At 33.5% G+C, this 22,716-nt stretch overlaps 1 protein-coding gene across 1 annotated transcript; it reads right to left on the reverse strand.

The window, feature by feature from the left end:
* Positions 1-11,919: 11,919 nt before the first annotated feature.
* Positions 11,920-19,963, reverse strand: LOC149175467 (uncharacterized). Its single transcript, XM_089419682.1, has 4 exons — positions 19,736-19,963; positions 19,398-19,561; positions 12,688-12,919; positions 11,920-12,521 (listed from the first exon to the last, which is right to left on the reverse strand). Exons 1-4 carry the CDS (start codon positions 19,804-19,806, stop codon positions 12,305-12,307), a joined length of 684 nt encoding a protein of 227 aa, XP_089275808.1. The 5' UTR covers positions 19,807-19,963; the 3' UTR covers positions 11,920-12,304.
* Between the last annotated feature and the right edge of the window lie 2,753 nt (positions 19,964-22,716).

Consider the following 22,716-nt stretch of genomic DNA (forward strand, 5'->3'; position numbering starts at 1 on the left):
GCCAAAGAGGTCATTTTCGAGGATGACAACATATGTAGAGTGGGTGAGGATGTAAGACCCTTAGGGATGTGTGCTCGATTCATCTAGGATCAAGTGAGCTGAGTTGTGGAGGTGAAATGATATCAGAACATTTGCAACAATGGAAGAGACATTTTGGAGTTTCACCAACACTTTGTCACATCTTGTGATAAAGTGGATTCATGCACAAAACAAACTGATACATGGTCATGCAAGGCTCATGAGACGGGTGCAGCAGTGCGAGATGAACAATTAGACAAGAAAATGCAAGATGAGCTTTTCGGTGAGGGTGTGCGAGACAGGTGAAAAGGTGAGGGCGTGAAAGATGCTTGGACATGAATGGAATGAGTCATCTTAGGTGCACAAGTGGAACAATCGACCTAGGTGCATGGGTGGAACAGGTCAACCTAGGTAGAATGAAAAAAAAATAAGGTCATGCGAGGTCAACCCAAATAAACTGACATGTTAGTTGGAACGATGCACCCCTCTACACAAAGACACTAGTCATATAAGTAGAATTGGAGTTGGAACAATTGAGGCATAAACGAAACAACCAACGAACTAAACGAAAATGAGAAGATAACCGATACTAAGTTGAGACAAAAATGAGGAACGAATGAGCTTGCCCAATCATGCAACTTGACCATTGGAACATATTCAGGAAAAGGTTTTCCATGCATGCTTGGTTTTGTATAAGTCTTTGAGGGTGAGATAGTCATGTGGGCTAGGCAAGATAGTCGTGAGGTAGTCATGTGGGTTGGGCAAGGCAACCCTGCAGGCTGGGCAAGGGCATTTGTGTAAGCTAAGCTAGACATTTGTGCAGGCTGGGTGAATCAGTCATACGGGTTGGGAAAAATAGTCGTATGGGCTAGGCACGACTTTCCCTAAGGGCAAAGAAGCTGATATTTAGTTGGATTGTGCAGGAAGGTTGGGATAGTTCTCGCATGCCCATGAGTAGTAAATTTGACATGTTTTAGACTATGTAGACTAAGTGGGTAAACCAAGACGAATGTGGCATGAGTTGTGGTCTATTGTACATTAAATTATACAAATATTGAAATCTGTGGATGTTGTAACATTATAAAATTGTTGAAGTTTATAATGTGAAGATGGGAACTAGTGAGGTTTCCCTTGTACTTGTATAATTTGGTGCACATTGTACATTGATATTTATGTATATTTATAACATTATAATGTAACATTATATTGAGGAATATCTTTATATGTGGATGATTTTATACTTGCGAAGTAGAAGTGAAGTGAAGTAAACAGGAATTGTAATTGGGTTAAGATTGTATGTTAATTCCACTAACATAATACATCTAACTCATGATAGAAGTGCAAGTGCTCGAGGCATAGTCCAGGTGTAATTAATTGTAAGTTAGGCAAGCCATTATGACAAACCATGTTGGTGCCGCAGGTCTAGAGGACTTCAGCACGAACAGAACTTTGGGGGTGTGACACTAATAGAGCTAGACATTATTAGAATGACCCACAATTTGAGGGTTATGAGAGATCAAAGAACATACAACCACGAGGAAATTATAGAGAGCTAAACATATCCTATGAACCCCAACGAATAGGGTTACCCCACCTACTCTACCTACTACCATACCTTAAAATGGTTATGTGGACCCACGCCCATTCCTACCAAATGATAACTAAAGCATAGAACATGAGACTTAGTAGATCATTAAGACAATTTAATAGAAGGGCACAATTGAAGAAAAAACCTAAGGCCCACGTGTGCTCATAATTGCTTCCATTTAACAAAGTGGCCCCTCTTTGTTACATAATGTTGAGCATATTTTCTAGGACTAGCATATATGACCTCATGAGCCAACTCAGGTTTGTGCCATAATTCTTCACATAGGGTATAATGATGCATTTATCCACCTAAATTCTAAAAAAAATCCCATGCTTGATTGAGAGTTTCCTCACACTCCATAGAATAAGTGGCGAAGTCCCATTGATAGGGATTTTATGAACCTCAATTACATGCAATTAAAGCTATCCTACATGCATCATGTGGCCATCTTATGCATGCTTTCCTATGTCAGCACCAAATCTAGGTCAATTCTTAATTTATATTAATTTAATAGAACAATTTTACTAAAAAAAATGTATATTTATTTTGCATGAAGGATTAAATTCTATTAGTGAATCATGAATAATATGTAAATTATATGATGGATTTGTAATAATGTAGATTAAACAAATAAATCTATGCAAGAATAAAAAACAAGGAGAAAAGAGAGAATTTATAGATGACTGTCACTTGAGAGATTCATAGAAAATTTATTGTAAAGATAATTATATATTTTATTGAATTATACATCTAATTATAGCATGTTTATTATAGTTAAACACATAATAGATGGATTAATCAAATAAAAGTTTATTTCTAAAATCTGTTAAATATAATCCATAATATCATTCACTTCATACATTTTTTCATATTATTATTGGTTAATAAAATTTACATCACAAAATCTAAAATAATACATAAAACTATGAATGAAAATGCAATTTATATTGAAAATCATCATAAATATCAGTAGATTAAAAAAGCTCTCCAGCCTAGTTGTTAGGTCCTTATAATACTAGTGATTACCCCATTGTCGTTGTATCCCTTATCGTTATTGTTGTGCCCCTATTGTCCCCATATTGTTATTATTGTTCCCCTAAGAATCCCACTATTGTTATTTTTGTGCATTTATATTATTATTGTTAGGTCGCCTTTGGTTATATTGTGACCCCTTAGACTCCTATATATAGAAAGGAAGTTTTGTCATTTGAATCATCTAAGAATTGTTCATTTTTGTAATGTAGAGGAGGTTTCCCCCTTGAACAGGCTTATTTCTAAGGAATTGATCTATCTTTTCTATCTTTTTGTGACCTGGTTTCATAACATTTGGTATCATAGCTTTGGATTCTAGGGTTTCGCTGCTCCAAACAGGTCAATTTGGAATTTTTGCTATAGCTTTTTTACTACAAAGTTTCAGAACGTAAAAAAAAAACCCATTTGAGATGGAATCGGTCTGAACTGTGGGCCCGAATTTCATATCTTGTCTCACTATATTTTTGGAGACATAACCTGAGGAAGTTAGGGTTTTTGTAGACCCCCAAATTACATTCCAAACAGGTGACCTTGGGAAAATCATCATAACGTTCACTCTAAGCATCAGATTGAATTTTCGTAAGAATTTAAAGAAAGAGGACGGACTGTAGTTTTTTGGGTATCATTTTCAAAACCTAAGGTTGAAATAGTGACCCGCGGCACGTCGTCCAAGTTTGCTCTACAGAACCAGTCTATACTCTGGTCATCATTGGAGATTTGGCTTAACTCTTCATTGGAGAATCCAATCTTGATCAGACTTGCAGTGTTAGAAAGATTACTCAAAGGGTAATCATAGGAAGAAATTTAAGACCTTGGAGATCCAAAATTACAGAGATACATCAGATTAAATATCGAGCTCCTACAAAGTGAAAAAAGGTGTGTAGTTTTTTTTTTTTTTTTTTGCATAAGCTTGGTTTGAAAAATTAGTTTAAAGGAATTCAAAGGGCATAGTGAAGCATTATTATCAGTAATTCATGCCCCGAAGAAAGAAAATGGAAACAACTAGTAAGCAACCTAAAAGCTCTAGCATGACTCATGAAGAAGAGGAAGAAATGCAACATGATATATCAAAATTACGAGACCAAGTGCAACAAATTTCACTCACAAAAAGTAATAGAAGCTAAGATGGATGGTTTAAAGAAAGAAGTAGAAGCTAAGATGTATGGTGTGGAAGCTAAGATGGATGGTTTAAAGAAAGGCGTAGAAGCTAAGATGAATAATGTGGAAGATAAGATGGATGTCATGGAAGCTAAGATGGATGATTTAAAGAAAGGCATGGAAGATTTGAACACAGATTTGAAAAAGTTTCTACAAGAAATGCTTATAATGGCGAAAGGGTAGTAAAGGAAACTCATGATGACAACAAAATAAATGTTAATCATGATTTCGTAGACTCTAATGTTGGATCAAAGAACCACCATGTTCCAAAGATCGATATGAGGAATTTTGATGGCAAGGATCCTGGAACATGGATACTACAGATGGAGTAATTTTTCGATCTCCATAATGTGAAAAATACACAAAAGGTACACATTGCAACTTTGTATTTGGTACCATATCAGTTTGTATGGTATCGATGGCTTTGCTCTCGTAAACAAATTGTGACTTGGACTATTTTTATAGATGATATGATAGCACATTATAAGGATATAAAAAGCAACATTTTTTTTAGCCAATTGATAAATCTCAAACAAAAGGGTTTAATGATGAAACACATTGAGGACTTCCAAAAATTTAATATAAGGGTAAAAGATATTCCAGAGGAGCATAGGATTGATGTGTTCATAGGGACTTTAAAGGATAACATCCAACATGAGGTGTGCCTTTGGGAACCAGATTCATTGGAGAAGGCATTCAGGTTGGCAAGAAAAATGGAAAGAAAAATTATGGCAAAAAGGAAGCCTACCACTCACAATCATAAAGATGGAAGTGTTGCTGCCCCTAGTCATCTACAGCCTACAAGGTTGACACCACAAAAATTGGAAGAAAAAAGAGCAAAAGGGCTTTGTTACAGTTGTGATAGAAAATACACTAAAGGTCATAAGTGTGCTGAGAAGAAATTATTTTACATAGATTGTGAAGAGGAGGAAGAAAAAGAAAAGGAAACGTCAAAATAAGAGGATATACACCAGAAACAAACCCTAAAAATAGAAGAAATGAATCCAACCATATCTTGTAATGCGTTGGCTGGAATTACCACTACTCAAACTATCAAGATAGAAGGGCTTGTTAAGAAGAAAAAGGTAATAGTGTTGATTGATTTTGGAAGTATTCATAATTTTATTCATTGTAAGATAGCCAAGGAATTGAATTGCTTCCTATATCCAGCACCAAAGTTTCAAGTGATGGTTGCAAGTGGAGGAACCATAAATTTCTTAGGAAAGTGACATAATATCAAGCTATCCATGGGAGAATATGTATTGAATAGCCCAATTCTTTCCATTCCAATTGGTGGTATCGATGTTGTACTAGGATTCCAATGGCTACAATCCTTGGGTACAATAGCTTTTAATTTTCAAGAACTTTTCATGAAATTCTCTTCAGAAGGAAAGGGAGTTGAATTAAGGGGTATCGCAGGGAAACCGAGAAAGATAATTAGCTCTAATGGAATGAAAAAGCTTCTAAAGAAAGAACAATGAGGCATAGTTGTACAATTATGCTCACTAGAGGTTCCCACATCAAAATCATCCATTTCTACAGATCTCGAAAAAGTCTTGGTTAATCATTCCAAGGTTTTTGAGACTCCCAAAGGCCTTCCACCTATTCGTGATCATGATCATGCTACTAATTTAATTCCAAGAAGTTTTCCTCCAAACATCAGGCCTTACAGATATCCCTATGTCCAGAAGAGTGAAATTGAACGTATGGTTGCAGAAATTCTAGAGGCTAGTATAATTCAACCTAGTCAAAGTTCTTTCTTTCCTCCAATAGTATTGGTTCACAAGAAGGATGGATCATGGTGCATATGTCTACATTATAGGGAGCTCAACAAGCTCACTATTAAAGATAAATTTCCCATTCATGTCATTGATGAATTATTGGATGAATTACATGGATCAATTTACTTCACCAAGTTGGATCTTTGTTCAGGATATCATCAAATCAGAATGAAGACTGAAGAAATTTCAAAAACAACATTTAGAACTCATGAGGGTCATTATGAATTTTTGGTCATGCCTTTTGGCCTTACTAATGCACCTTCTACATTTCAAGGTTTGATGAATTCCATTTTCAAACCCTTCCTTAGAAAATTTGTGTTAGTAATTTTTGATGATATACTAATCTACAACTAGTCTTGGAAGGATCATGTCTAACATGTTGACATGGTGCTCCAACTATTGGAGGAAAAACAATTATATGCAAAAATCTCCAAATGTGTCTTTGGAGTACAAGAGGTGGAATATCTGGGTCATATTGTATCTCATGAAGGTCTTAAGGTAGACCCTAGCAAAATTAAAACAATTAAGGAATGGAAAATCCCCACATCCATAAAGCACCTACGAGGATTTCTTGGGTTGACAAGGTATTATCGCAAGTTTTTTAAGGATTATGGGAGAATAACAACACCTCTAACAACATTATTGAATAAAGATGCATTTTCATGGACTCCAAAAGCAACAAAGGCCTTTGAACATCTTAAAGAGGAAATGGGCCAAGCACTAGTCCTAGCTACACCTGACTTCACAAAAACCTTTATTCTGGAATATGATGCCTCAGGAAATGGAATTGGTGTTGTTTTAATGCAAGAAGAAAGACCCATTGCTTTCAAAAGTCGTCCAGTCAAAGGAAAGTATTTACAAAAAGCTATTTATGAGAAGGAAATGTTGTCAATACTACATGCACTTAAGAAATGGCGACCCTACCTAATGGGAAGACACTTCAAGGTAAAAACAGATCATGATAGTCTTAAATACTTTTTAGAACAAAGATTATCTTCAGCAGAGCAGAAAAAATGGGTCACAAAGGTGTTGGTTTATGACTTTGAAATCATCTACAAAAAAGGGAAGCAAAACGTTGTGGCAGATGCACTCTCAAGAAAGGATAAGGATGTGGAAGCGTTTCTTTGTGAAATTTCTATTATCCAACTAGATTGGATAAACGAAGCAAGGGATGAATGGAAAAATGATGAGGAAGTGTGGGCACTCATTCAAAAGATACAACAAGATCCTAGTACATCTGATACATTTAGCTGGAAAAATGATTCGTTATGGTACAAGGATCAATTATACCTATGTAAGAATTCCCAGTGCAAACAAAATATTCGTAGGGAATTGCACACCTCTCCCTTAGGAGGGCACTCAGGATTTCTAAAAACCTACCACAGGGTTAAGAAGGATTTTTTTTGGGATGGCCTTAAATCGGATATTCAAAAGTTTGTGGTGGAATGTTTGGTTTGCCAACAAATAAAGTTGAAACAATTAAGACCCCAGGACTATTGCAACCTTTATCCATTCCAAGCCAACGTTGGGATAAGGTTTCAATGGATCTTATCACAGGCTTACCCAAGTCCAAAGGAAAGAGTGTTATCATGGTGGTAGTTGACAGACTTACCAAGTATTCACACTTTTGTGCATTATCTATTACATTTAAAGCAAGTACAATTTCTACTACATTTATGGAAACAATTCAAAAACTACATGGAAACCCAAAGATTATTGTAAGCAACAGACATCCCATTTTCACTTGAAATTTTTGGACAGAATTATTTTCTTATCTTGGTACTCAGTTAGCTCATAGCTCATCTTATCATCCTCAATCTGATGGGCAAACTAAGATAGCAAACAAATGTTTGGAAGGATATCTTCATTGTTTTGCATCTGATAAACATACACAATGGGTCAAATGGTTGCCTCTGGCTGAATGGTGGTATAACACTTCCTTCCATACTGCAACAAAAATGACCCCATTTATGGCACGTTATGGATATCATCCACCATCAAACATCACATTTAATAGAAAATTCTAAGGTTCAAGAGTGGAAGATCACATCGAGCATCAGCAACAAGTTCTCCAACTCTTAAAGGATAACCTCACCTTGGCGCGGAATAGAATGAAACAACATGCAGATCAACATTGCAGCGAAAGAAGTTTTGATGTAGGTGATTGGGTATCCCTATGCCTACAACCATATAAACAAATATCCCTCAAGCAAGCTAAGAAGGATAATAAATTATCACCAAAGTATTATGGTCCGTACAAGGTGTTGCAAAAGATAGGTACTATGGCATACAAATCAGAGCTTCCTGCAGCTTCTCAAGTGCACCCAGTTTTCCATGTTTCATGCTTAAAGAAGGTTATAGGTGACAAGTTTCGAGTTCAAACAGTATTGCCAGAACTTGATGAGGAAGGAAAAATCATATTGGAACCTGAAGCAGTCAAAGAAGCAAGAACTCGATAACTATGAAATCAATCAATTTTAGAGTATCTCATCAAGTGGAAAAACTTACCCGTTGAAGATTCCACATGGGAGGATGAGAATTTTATACAGAAGCATCCAGAACTACTCAAGCGTTGAGGACAACACTTTTTTGAAGGAGAGTGACATGTTAGGTCCCTATAATACTAGTGATTCCCCCATTACTATTGTCATTGTATCCCTTATTATTATTGTTGTGCCCCTATTGTCCCCATATTGTTATTATTGTGCCCCATAGAACCCCACTACTGTTAGTTTTGTGCATTTGTATTATTATTGTTAGGTCGGCTTTGGTTATATTATGACCCCTTAGACTCCTATATATAGAAAGAAGGTTTTGTCATTTGAATCATCTAAAATTGTTCATTTGTGTAATGTAAAGGAGGTTGCCCCGTCAAAGAGGCTTATTTCTAGGGTGTTGATCTATCTTTTCTATCTTTTTGTGAGTTGGTTTCATAACACTAGTATATAAAATATGTTGTCATGCCATGTAAACATTAGTAGATTTCAGATTCTGGATTTTAACAATCCATTGCTTTTCCCATGGTATTCTTCTCTAATGTAACCTATTTAAAGACATACTAGTACAACCACATTAAAAATATTAATGTGGTTGATATAGTCGAAGGTTTCATAAATATAATAAAAAAAAACTATCCGTTACTAATGCACACCTTTACCTCATTAACCATGTATAAAAAGGTTATGGGTCAACTTTAACTTAAGAAAAAAAAGGAATTATAAATTACTATTATAAATAATAATGATGAAGTTATCATGGAGGAACTTATTAGAATTAGAATAATATCAAATCCCTAGGAAATTGGTGGGTGTGGAGCCACTTGGCATGAATCTAATTTTTTTAAATTTATCAAAAGTAATGGACCATTTTGCTAAATAAAATTTTCTTATATATAAATGAATGTTATAAATAATAATGAGGAACTTATTAGAATTGGAATAATTTCAAATCCCTAGGAAATTGGTGGGTAGGGAGCCACGAGACACAAATCTGATTTTTTTAATTTATTAAAAGTTAATGTAAACTAACAAACTCTTTAATGCACTATAGTCCTTGATAAGCACTATGACTAAGCATATGCTGAGCATATTCTTTCGAGAATCAATCTAGACCCTCAATTAAAAAAATCCTCATCCACCTTAATTTGAAATAGGAAGCCTTTGGCAAAAATTCCAATGAAATATCCTTTTTTCTAAAGAGAAAGATTTGGTTTGGGTGGAAATATTGAAATCAATAAAAAAAAGTATTTAACACATTTTTGAATATATCTATATATATATATATATATATATATATATATATATATATATATATATATATATATATGAATTATAAATTTCTTTTAAATATAAAATGGAGAGTACTTTATGCACACACATCATAATAGCTTTAATAAAAACTAATAATTAAACTAGCCTAGATCCATCTTAATGACCACTCTACTAAGTATTGAGAGGGATCGAATCTCTTGAGATACATACCTCTTTCAAACTAAAAAGAGTAAATATGGAATTAAGATGTAACTAGGATGGTTAAATTGTATTATAATCAATAAGATATATATAATATTGCAAGCATGAGAAAATGGTATGAAATTTTCTCACAATTCAATAACATTTTATTAATAATTTAAAATTGTTAAAATTATAAATTTTTATGCTTATTATTTTTGTCTACAATTTTTTGAAATAAATTACATAGGAATTGCGTTGAGATGCGCTCTCCACGTATAGTAGAGATGTTGTAACATAATGTCTTGTTTAACATTTTGACTTAGTTAAATTACATAAATAATAATAATAAAACAATTTTAATTAATTTTAATTAATAATTAAACTAGCCTAGATCCATTTTAACTCTAGACCTACCAAGTGTTAAGAGCGATCAAATAGAGATGTAAACCTCTTTTAGAGTGAAAAGAGATTTGATCCCTATCAACACTAGTTAGATCTAGAAGTAAATGGATCTAAGTTGGCTTTAAAATTTCCCATACTATACATTATAACCCTTAGAAACCCTTACTAATAAATAATTTATACGCTGGAAACATCTAACTCATATATAATTTCACTTAAAAAAATATTATATATAAATATTATTTTTTTAAATTATATGTATTTTAGGTTAACCATTTTTATTTAAAAATTATAATTATAATTATATATAGATAAAGAAATATGAAATATTAAGAGAAAATAATTTCTTATTCAAAAGGTGATATTATTAAATATTTTATTTTCTATTTTTATTACCATCTATATACCACATTACCTGAACATTTAACTTTGATAAACCATCTCAATAAAAGTATAAATTTCTCTCCCCCGAAAAATTAATAAAAATGTTGGAAACGTTGCTAACTTGCGGTACAGATCATGAGGTGACACAAGGTCAACAAATTGGGGCACCGTGACCCTGGGCATTATTAAAATACGTGTTCTCTCAATCTTAGGATTCTTGGATAATGCGATGTGAATCGGATCAATAATGGAACTGCTACTAATTAGTAGTTTAGTACGCATTTCTTTTTTGAAAAACGTGAAACTAAATTCCCTTTAAACGGACCTTTACAGGTACACAAATTCACACATTAATTAAATTCCACAATTGAAAAAATTGACCCGCCGAATCTGCAAAAGAAGGCAGCCACGTTACCCTTTCGGTATCATGGGGCCCACGCTCGGAACCTTTCACAGATTCACTTTACATCATGTTTTCTTTTAGGTAGTGTGTTTTTTCAATGGTGTTTATATTAAACTGCGATGTTTTTTTAATATAGTTATACAATTTATATTTTAAAAATTTGTTATATTTTAAAGATTTGTTTTGGAGTAGTCTTGATTTTTTGGAGATTTCGATGACGAATCCGGCAGAAAAATTAAGGTTAAATCTTGATTTGTATTATTTAAAATGGTTTTTTAACTGCATAATTGGATTTAACACCCTGAAAAACCCCTGGGATGCTTTGATTGTGTAGAAACTAGTTATCAAACTTGCGATTCCAATAAATTGCTACTGGATTTTGACCGGAAAAATCCACAGAAAAAACTTCAAAAAGTCGTCAAGTGAATTTGTTTTTCTGAATTCAGTGGTTATGTGATTTTTCATATTTATAATAAAACTTTATAAAAAGAAATTTACAATTGAATTTGGAACGTTTGCATTGCTCAAATAAAAAAGGCAATTGAGTGTTCTTGTTACACATAATGGAGTTCAATCAGAACGATGGCTATGACATAGGTTGTTAAGAGGAGGCAGTTTTGCCGCAATGGTTTGACCCACGGTTTTTATGCAACGCTTCCACCGACTCAAAATTTCACTTACGGGACAAATATTTTTCCTATCTCGTTTGAAGATACAGTATGAATCTAAAAAGTCAAAATAATGATTTATTTCATCATTTTTTCGAAATCATAGAATTATTTAAAATCGAATAACACCTTTACAAATACCATTTTCGAATTTTGACTAAAACCTTAAATAAAATATGTTTGGGAAAAAATAAATCGTTTTATAATAGGATTAGCAAACTCCTTATTATGCTATTTATTAACCTAAACGCTTTAATTATAAAATAAAAAAATTAAACTAAATTTTATTGAAAAAAATAAGATTGTTTAAAATTTTCGGTCATGAATTGTGTGGAAATTTTATCTGTCGGATCTTCAATATATCCAGTTGCTTTCTAGTTAGTTCTTGAAAATGAGTAAAATATCCCGCCCAAAAGACAGAAAAACTTCCACAATTCATATAAAAGAAAATCTGGAAAAATGGAAAAGACAAAAAAAAAAAACTTCTACATAATTCATATCAGACAGTTTAGCAAATCTCAACTCTGAAAGATCAAATAAAATTATTATATTAAAAAATAATAATAAAGCAGTATGTCAAATTCAAAGATCTATTGCATCCCCCAACGTCATAACTTAAAAGCATCCATCTGGCAATCTGGCGTAAAATGGATCTGTGACATTGCGGGCGAAGAAGCACTAACCATTATTCGTTTGCTTAAAATAATGGTACTGGAGAACAACTTCAGATCAGAAATATAATATATATATATATATATATATATATATTCTAGTTTATCTGGAAACCGTATACAGTCGCATGAACGGTGAGGAACAGTTCAAGAAATCTCAGAAGATGTCCCTTGCCCCATCCTACATCCGCTCTGTCTTCGTCAAGGGAATCCCTGATGTTAATATTAAACTATTCTCCTATTTTCTTATTTTCTGGAGGAGAGCAGCTTCTGCCTCAGCTCTGCAGTGTCGGTCTCACCGAAGTGATCCTCCGGAATCCAGTTCCCCGTGGCCGGATCCCTCATCCAGAACACCGTTCCCTTGTTATTTCCTCCACCTCTGCCTGCCTTGCTAACCTCTGGAAATTCCCGCCCCGCCGCTCCGCTTGATCTCGTCGCTTCGGCCGCCGCTGCCGTGTATTGCCTGCAAAACACAAAGAACAAACAACATCTAAGGCTCATTTTTCTGTGGCGGTGTAGAATACAAAACCCTAGTGCTACTGGCCCTAATTTCACCCAACAAAATTTTAATGGAAAAAATATAGACTTCATTTTGGTTACTCCCGGAAAGAATATGGAAAAGTGCATACCGAGCATAAGAAATTCTGATGTCAGAGAGCAGAGAAGATAATGTGTGCGCAGATAGAAGCCGCCTCGCCATGATGAAAACGGGACACACGACAATGAATCTCTGAAGAAAATGGAGAGACAAAACAGAAAGTGTAGGCAGTGGGAATGGAACACAGGCAGGCGAGATGAAGCGTAGCGAAGTGAATGCGCCGTGCTTCCTCTTCACCCCCTTGTGAGGAATTACTTGTGTGCCTCCACCATTCTTATAAACTTAATTGTCAGCAAAGTTACCCTCCTAGATTAGGTCAAAAGTAATATGATTACATTACCATTAAAGATAATCGATGAAGTTTCAGAATTTGATTTTTATTTGGTCATGTTTTGAAAGTAAATGCGCCACTTGTTTATAATTTTATTTCGTTCACACTTATCACCAAATTTGTGAATATTTATCGATTTAATTTGTGAATAGTTATCGTTTTTTTTGAATTTAAATTTTTGTGATGTGTAACATTTTAATAGTATTTTTTTACTAAAATTTAAAATTCAGGATTTAGGTAAAATGAGAAACCAAATCTAACTATTATAATAAATAAATATAGAAAACTGCTAACTAACAATTAACAGTTAGGGAGTAACCTGTTAATTTGACTTGCGAATTTATTTCATTCACGGTCCTCCATTGTTGCGTAAAAATGCCCCGTCATACCTCAACAAGTGCTGTGCCAGCGTTGCGGGCTGTCCATATGGTATCCTCCCATTCGAATACGTTCCGTGTTGGAGTGAATCACAAGGATTTTTTTAATTAATAAACGAAGTCCATTCACGGTCCTCCCTCTGGAAGCATGGTATGTTGTGTAGACGTCATAACTCAACACGTGCTGTGCCAGCGTTGCAGGCTGTCCATATGGTATCCTCCCATTCGAATATGTTCCGTGTTTGAGTGAATCACAAGGATTTTTTTAATTAATAAATTTTGTCTGTGTCAAAGGAGTCGTTTACCAAGGTTGAGGAATTGCTCAAATAGTTAAAAGTGGTCGGAATCCGAGCAAAAAAATTCAAAAATCTTGTAGAGGTAGTATTTGAATTATGTTTTTGATGGTGGAAATAGATTCAGCGCCATCAAAAAAATCTAAGACACCTAAAATTTTGAAATTTAACAACTATAACTTAAATTTACAAAAATCCTTGCGAAATTTTCTCTAAATATGACCGGAATGCCCATAACTTTCCAGGCAATTCCTCAAACTAATTAGACTACGGCATTTTGAAAACGAATTAAATAAATTTCGACCGTTTCCACTGTCAATGCATCCAATGTGAGAGTTGCGTGCTACATTTAAAGTGGTGGTTGTGGTAAAGAAAGAGAGTACTTCATAAAACATGATTCAAACATCTCTGGAAAAAAAAGATATTCAAACATGTGACAATAATAGTACGAGGGTAGTTTATTTATGAGTAAAATTTATATATAACCAACTAAAAATTAGCCTCAAATATATTATATTCAAACATGTGATAATAATAGTAAGAGGGTAGTTTATTTATGAGTAAAACTTATATATAACCAACTAAAAATTAGCCTCAAATATATTATTGGGGCCAAAATGACGTAATTATATGACAAGTCAAGAAACACTACACGTTAGTCATCTTTCTTTTAATATTGATTAAAAATTTCTTTGCATGATCATGTAATACTAAAGTGTCAAGTAGGGATATTTAAAGTTAGTCATCCATCAATATCACTTTTGAGAGTTTTTAGTAGTTAGTACTTCCTATTACACACACAGTAGATCACCAACTTCAAGGATAGCAATATAATCACAAAAAAAATGAAATTAAAAGAAATGTTAGGAAGTCAAATGCGAATAATATTGAGTCAAAAAAATACCAAGCCCTTCACATCAGGAAGTCATTCTTACGCACTAAAATAGAAAATCCTTCCATTGCATCGTTTTCACCTTTTCTTTAATTTCTTTAATTCAGAACATAACTTTCAGGAAAAAAGAGTCTCAAAATTCTAGCATATGCTCGAGTGATTGTCATATCAATTAAACGGAAAGACAATCGTTCGATATGATTTTAACTTGCGGAATATATTGAAGAATATGAATCTTTCTCATCCCTTTCTCCTAATCAAATTGTACTATGTGGGTTCCAATCAAGTAATCAATTTCCCTCCAAGATATTTAAGAGATCACTTTAGAGAAGGAATTATAGAAGCATTGGGATAGTACAAATGGAATTAACTAGGAAGAAATTGAAGCACTTTAAGCGGTGCTCCAAAATATTTGATTTTATACTCCCTCCACACATTTTAATATGTTTATTTATTTCAAAGAATAAAAATGAATATGATATTAGTTATTATTTAATTTTCTCTCACTTGATAAGTATATTAAGAGAGTTTATAAGTTCTTACGTGCATTTTTTAGTTTTATAATAATATGCAGTTTTTTAATAAACCAATTATCCAAGTCACTTGAAGTAAAATGAATGGAGTAAGCTAATGAGTCGAGCAAATACTCTTCGTGTTTCATAGCCGCCGACGAGGCCCTTCTGGTAACCTCCTCTGTGATGTGGGTCCCTAGACCCCTCCGTCTCCAAACGAAAACTTTCAAACTTTTTCGTCTCCAACTTCTCTGTGTCCGAATTCAAACGGAGATAGAGAAGTTTGACAGTTTACATTTGGATATCGAAGGGATTTGAGGGACCCACATCACGGAGGGTTTGTTAGAGGGCCTCACCGGTGGCGAGCGAGCATAAAACACTTCATTGTCCCATTAGCTTACTCCAATGAACCAAAAAAATAATACTACCAATTTCCCCAAAAGGTGCAAAGAGAGGCTGATAGGATTGTTAAATTGTAATAATTTCAAAGACATGTACATTTGAATTCAACATCCCAATATTATCAAACATTTCAAGGGAAAATATATCACTATTTAATAATAATAATAATCTAAGTAGAATCTCATCCTATCCATTCCTGAATTGATCGACGCTCATATGCTTGATCTGTCTCCAGGGTGGCGGGGTCTATGAAAAGCTAACATATTATGGGACATAAACAATCCTTTGGAGGCCTTTTTCGAGGAGTGGATTTACTAGATGAATGAAAAAGATAGCTTTGGCGAACATCCTTTTCACCTTTTACCATTAGTGAGGATATTGGTATTGGAAAGTTGCATTACAAAGGAATAGCCAATTTATTTAGCAGTTTTTTATTGCAGTTGTAAATTGCATCCTTACATTACTTAATAAAAATTCACTTAAACATTTATTTGTATTTATATTGGTATTGGAAAGTTGCATTACAAAGGAATAGCCAATTTATTTAGCAGTTTTTTATTGCAGTTGTAAATTGCATCCTTACATTACTTAATAAAAATTCACTTAAACATTTATTTGTTTATAAATACAAGCATGGATTGTGATCGATAATGCATAAAGTATATCTTCTTTCTGCTAATGCTGCCTTATGCATTGTGCAGTGATTCTCTAATTCAATATCCTCAAGACCTCTATCCTCATTGTCACATATGACTTCATACATATTTCTAAAGCTTACTCTTGAGTGGGTAGAACATCTCATGATTTTCTCTCAAATGCCATCCTATACTTCCAACAAAGAACATTAAAGAAAACACCATTGTATTCAGAGTTTCTTCAACAAGATTATTTTCGATCAAAATCCATGTAGTATCTCACTCATAAAAGAAAAATTGGGAGGAGAACAAGGTATCTACCCAATAATTAAAAACATCGCTGTAATTCTGTAGCTTTTTGAACTTTCAGGTTTTAAGAGCAACACTCAATAGAAACGTGGTTTAACGTGACGACCTCCACATTACGAAATCATCATTCTTTACTTAAAATACTAAGTTTGAATCAATTTCATGGCTATGAAAGGGGTACAAACATGTGATTTTTCATGGCTATGAAAGGGGTACAAACATGTGATTTTTGAACTTTGTGGAGGTACATGGCAATCAATCCACATGATTTCTCGTTAATTGGTGTTTTGTATATATTTTTGGGTAGTTTGTTTGAATCTGAGATTCTACTAATTAAATTATACTTTTGGTTACATCAATTAAGTTTGCGTTCTTAGAAAGACAAAAAAAAAACCTAAAAACCACACTTAAACACCTAGTTCTTGAAAGCTCCGTTGAGAGCCTTGGCCTGTGCTCCTTCTCTTCCTCTGAAGCCGGCGAGATAGATGCCGCTTACCGTAAGGTACAAAATAGGGACGGTCGGGAGAATTCTACATGCAATTTCAACAAATTTCCACTAATTTTGAACAAAATCTAGCTAACAATATACCAATAAAAAAGTATAACAATTAGATTAAGTGGCTAGTTAATGTGAGTATATCTCCATATTACTTTATAAGAAATACTGTAAAAGTCACTACAATATCCTAAGATGCTTACAAATTACATTTTTTTGATAGGTAAGCACCCACAAGGGATTTGAACCAGTGACCTATCCCAAAGAGTGCCTTAACAGTGCACCCATTCACCATCAATCCAAAGGGATATGAACTAGTGACCTATTGCAAGGAGTGCCTTAACAATGCACCCATTCACCGTGAATTCAAAGCCCCATGGATTGCTTACAAATTACTTAATTACATCGTTGGGTGGATATATTTTGGAATTAGAAGGAACTTGGGATGCTTTCAAAAGTGAATCCATAAAAATGGGTTACACTTTTGAGCCAAATATCATGAATGTCAAATGTTATAGAATGTCATATGTTCGCGTATGTGTAATATAATATATATACTTTTGAGCCAAATGTCATGAATGTCAAATGTGATAGAAATGTGATAGAATGTCATGTGTTCGCGTATGTGATATATATATAATATGGGTTGGTGTAATATAATATAATATATATATATATATGAGAGCATGATCTATATTAAAAAAATAAATTTTTTTATTAGGTAAAAATTATATTTTTAGTTAGAAATTAAATATAAATGCTAATCTAAACATTTATATATATTATTATTGTAATTAATTAGTCAAAATTTCAATTACATTTATATGATAGGAAATTTGTAAATAAAATTTTAACAAGTTTTAATATATTGTAAAAAAAAGGAGGTAAAACTTTGCAAAACAAAATTTATCGCAAATTTGGGATTTACTTCCTCTCGATGGTTATTAACTTCAAAACTTGTTTTCAAACTATTACCTAAAATGGATTTCAAAACAAAAGGAAATCAATGCTGAAAACATAATGTTTGGAAGTTAAAAAGTACATCGATTCGATTCAAAATTATAGTGTTCTCGAGAGTCGAAATTACATAACTGGGTTTAAATCTGCAATGAAAACAACTGAGTAGGTTTTGAGCCATGGAAGTATTGTTATGTTTCTTTTCCGGATTTACTGCGGCGTTGGTTCAGCATAAGGAGTTTGATTTCCTGCAGAGAGCCGACCCTCGAGACACGGGTTCAGATCCCCTTCTGTTCTTGGTGAGAATAGATTGCTTCAGCAAGTTGGGCCACCAAGGCTTTCCCATGCCATTGCCATTCTACACATCAATGACCAAAATGGTTCTGGGCCTCCTTTCTCTTTTCTATATCCATTCTTGCACACAGAATAAAAGAAAAAGAGTCGTTGATCCCTTCTCTCCGCGAAGCACCCAGCCTCTGTTGCTTGAATAGATCATGGGACAAATAAATGGTGCAAACCGCCTAACCTCGTTTGGGCAATCATATGAATTGGTCGTAAACTTGAAGAATTGAGCAGCCAGTCTGGTAGCTGCTTCCTAGGCTCAACTGATCATTTCTCGGTCACAAGCTCCAAAACCCAAAATAACATTATAAAGAAGTTAATTGATCGGATGAATTGTTTAAAAATTGACCTATTTGTCTCATTCTACCGCCATTGAGAGACAGGTGACAAATTACTTCGAAATACATTAAACAACAAGTGGAATAGATTAACCACTGCCTGCCATCTATTTGTCTCATTCCACCGCCATTGAGAAACAGGTCACCTGATTCAAAAGAAGGCCTATCGGCCTAACAAGTGTCAAATTACAAAGAATTCGATCACCGCCATTGAGAAACAGGTCACCTGATTCAAAAGAAGGCCTATCGGCCTAACAAGCGTCAAATTACAAGGAATTCGGTCATGAATTGTGTGGAAATTTTATCCGTCGGAACTTCAATATATCTATTTGCTTTCTAGTTCTTGAAAATGAGTAAAATATCCGCCCAAAAGACAGAAAAAACTTCGACATAATTCATATCAGACAGTTTCAAACAGCAAATCTCAACTCTCAAAGATCAAATAAAATTATTATATTAAAAAAAAAATAATAAAGCAGTATGTCAAATTCAAAGATCCATTTCATCCCAACCTCATAACTTAAAAGCATCCATCTGGCAATCTGGCGTAAAATGGATCTGTGACAGTGCGGGCGAAGAAGCAATCACAATTATTCGTTTGCTTAAAATAATGGTACTGGAGAACAACTTCAGATCAGAAATATAATATATATATTTTAGTTTATCTGGAAACCGTGTACAGTCGCATTAACGGTGAGGAACAGCGCAAGAAATCTCAGAAGATGTCCCTTGCCCCATCCTACATCCGCTCTGTCTTCGGCAAAGGAATCCCTGATGTCAATACTAAACTATTCTCCTATTTTCTTATTTCCTGGAGGAGAGCAGCTTCTGCCTCAGCTCTGCAGTGTCGGTCTCACCGAAGTGATCCTCCGGAATCCAGTTCCCCGTGGCCGGATCCCTCATCCAGAACACCGTTCCCTTGTTATTTCCTCCACCTCTGCCTGCCTTGCTAACCTCTGGAAATTCCCGCCCCGCCGCTCCGCTCGATCTCATCGCTTCGGCCGCCGCTGCCGTGTATTGCCTGCAAAACACAAAGAACAAACAACATCTAAGGCTCATTTTTCTGTGGCGGTGTAGAATACAAAACCCTAGTGCTACTGGCCCTAATTTCACCCAACAAAATTTTAATGGAAAAAATAATGCAATATAGACTTCATTTTGGTTACTCCCGGAAAAAATATGGAAAAGTGCATACCGAGCATGAGAAATTCTGATGTCAGAGAGCAGAGAAGATAATGTGCGCGCAGATAGAAACCGCCTCGCCATGATGAAAACGGGACACAAGACAATGAATCTCTGAAGAAAATGGAGAGACAAAACAGAAAGTGTAGGCAGTGGGAATGGAACACAGGCAGGCGAGATGAAGCGTAGCGAAGTGAATGCGCCGAGCTTCCTCTTCACCGCCTTGTGAGGAATTACTTGCGTGCCTCCACCATTCTTATAAACTTAATTGTCGGCAAAGATACCTTAGATTAGGTCAAAAGTAATATGATTACATTGCTATTAAAGATAATCGATGAAGTTTCAGAATTTGATTTTGATTTGGTAATGTTTTGAAAGTAAATGTGCCACCTGTTTATAATTTTATTTTGTTCACACTTATCACCAAATTTGTGAATACTTACCGACTTTGTTTGGAAGTCCATTCTTAAATATATTCACCCTCCTCCCTCTGGAAGCATGAAATGTTGTGTAGAAATGCCACGTCATAACTCAACACTTGCTGTGCCAGCGTTGCAGGCTGTCCATATGGTATCCTCCCATTCGAATATGTTCCGTGTTTGAGTGAATCACAAGGCTTTTTTTAATAATAAATGTCGCCCTTTTTCAATAAGAATTAAATAAATTTCGACCGTTTCCACCGTCAATGCGGCTAATGACGTCATTACATCCAAGGTGTGAGTTGTATGCCACGTCTAAAGTGGTGGTCGTGCAAAAGAAAGACAGGGCTTCATAAGACATGATTCAAACATCTTCGGGGAAAAAAGATATTGAAACATGTGACAATAATGGGTAGTTTATTTATGAGTAAAACTTATGTATCGGGTTTGAGTTAACATAATTAGTATGTTATTTATTAGGATTTTGTAAAGGTTTATTATTATTATTATTAATATACAAAAATAGTAATTAATTTAAATTAAATATAACTTCACTTATAAAAATATACTTCAAACTCTCTCTTTTTCTTTTCTGGGAAATGTAACACTAAATGTTCCTTAAAAATCACCTATCATAATATTACTCTAGCCTAACTACGCTTAACTAGAAAGCCATGCAGTGATAACTTCTATAGATTAATGTTATACTACGAATTGATATATGGATGATCGTCACATTCAAGTCACTTACATTACATAATTATAAATATAAGGACAAAACAAAAAAAATGTGAGTTGTAAATTTTAAATTTTTCCTTTTATATAATCTTTAAACCCATCGTGTCGGTTGGCTGTGCGTGTCGTTATTCTTCTTCTTAAAGAAAAATCTTTTGTATTGGCTACCTGGAGAGTGGTGTTAGAATTATGAAGAGCTTTCATAAATAGGATGTGTTATAAAGGGTAGGAAATTCTATTTCAAATAAATTGTTGCGAAGAATGACTTACTGTATTTTAAATTATCATGTCATGAATATGGTGATTGTGCACCTCAAGGTATTTTTGGTAAGTTTTCATACCTTACTGCAGTTTAATAAGTGGGAGGAATTGCTTGGAAAGTTATGGAAATTCTGGTTATATTTAGAGAAAATTTGGCAAAGATTTTTGTAAATCCAAGTTATAGTTGTTAAACTTCAAATTTTTAGGTGTCCTAAAGGTTTTTGATGGTGTTGAATCCATTTTTACCATCAAAAACACGATTCAAACACTGAGTCTACAAGATTTTTTGAATTTTCTTTGCCGAGATTCCAGCCACTTTTTGGTCGTCCGGACAATTCCTCTGCCTGGTTAGACGACTCCAATAAGTTCATTCTAATGGAGAAAGCTTTGTGGAGAATTCTTTAAAGTAAAAAAAAGGTGAAACTAGAATATATTGCATAAGTTTTAGGAAAATAGTTACGTGTATGATTGAGTTATTGGTATTAGAGTATGTAGGTGTGATTTTATATAAAGTTTTTGGTTTATTTTTAATTTAATTTGTTTAGAATTTGAGAGGGATTTATTGAAATAAAAAATTTGTTAGGTTACTTTCTTATAATCAAATTTCTTTAAGGGTCTTTGAGGGTGTTGAATCCATATATAGTAAAAAACCCAATTTAAACAACACAAATCAATATTTGATCATAATTTTTTTGGAGAATTCTAACCAATTTTTTTAGAGAAACTCCAAAACTACTCTATTGAAATTAGTAGTTATGATGAAATAGATTTCATTTATGATACTGCGGATAATATTTATTAAATTTATTAAATTATTTTAAAAAATATAAAATTTATAAAAAAAATGTTATTAAAAAAAATTAAAATTTTAGTTATTTATTGAATTTATTAAATTATTTAAAAAATATACCATTTATAAAAAAATGTTATTAAAAAAAATTAAAATTTTACTTATATATTTTCAAATTAATATATTTTTAGATAAATAAAATTGTTTAAAAGAATTAACATGTTTTTTTGTTTCAAAAGTAAAAAGAAATTTAATAACTAACCATTACATTTCAAAAATAAAAATTGTTTTGAGTTCCAAAATATCATGTGTATTAGCATATTTGTTTTTATTTTCAAAGGGTAAAATCAATAGGAAAAAGTATATCCATTTCCTAAAAATTGTGTTTATGTTTGGTTAAGGAAACGTTTTTTTGAGTTACATCCAACATCAATGTGTTCTACCATGCTTAAACTGGTGACGTTAACAAAGTATTGGTCAAATATATAATAGTGATAATTATTTGTGATAAAGTAAATATGTGTTTGTTCATATGTGATGCTTGAGTAAATGTGTTTAATATGGTAAAGTAGAGATGTATTCGTTAACATGTAATGTATGATTAATATGTGATTAATATGTTTAAATTAAAATAATTTTAATTTGATCTTTATATATTTACAATAGCAAAATTTGTCTTTTAATATAATATATTATATAAATTTTTACATATAAATAAATATATTAATTAATAAATAAGTTTATTAATTATGTTTGTGTTATAGTAATTAATAATTATTTGCATGTTAA

Source organism: Pinus tabuliformis, chromosome 4_1, assembly GCF_031772625.1.
Source record: "Pinus tabuliformis cultivar Carrire ecotype Pingquan chromosome 4_1, CPIR1, whole genome shotgun sequence".
Taxonomy (NCBI): Eukaryota; Viridiplantae; Streptophyta; class Pinopsida; order Pinales; family Pinaceae; genus Pinus; species Pinus tabuliformis.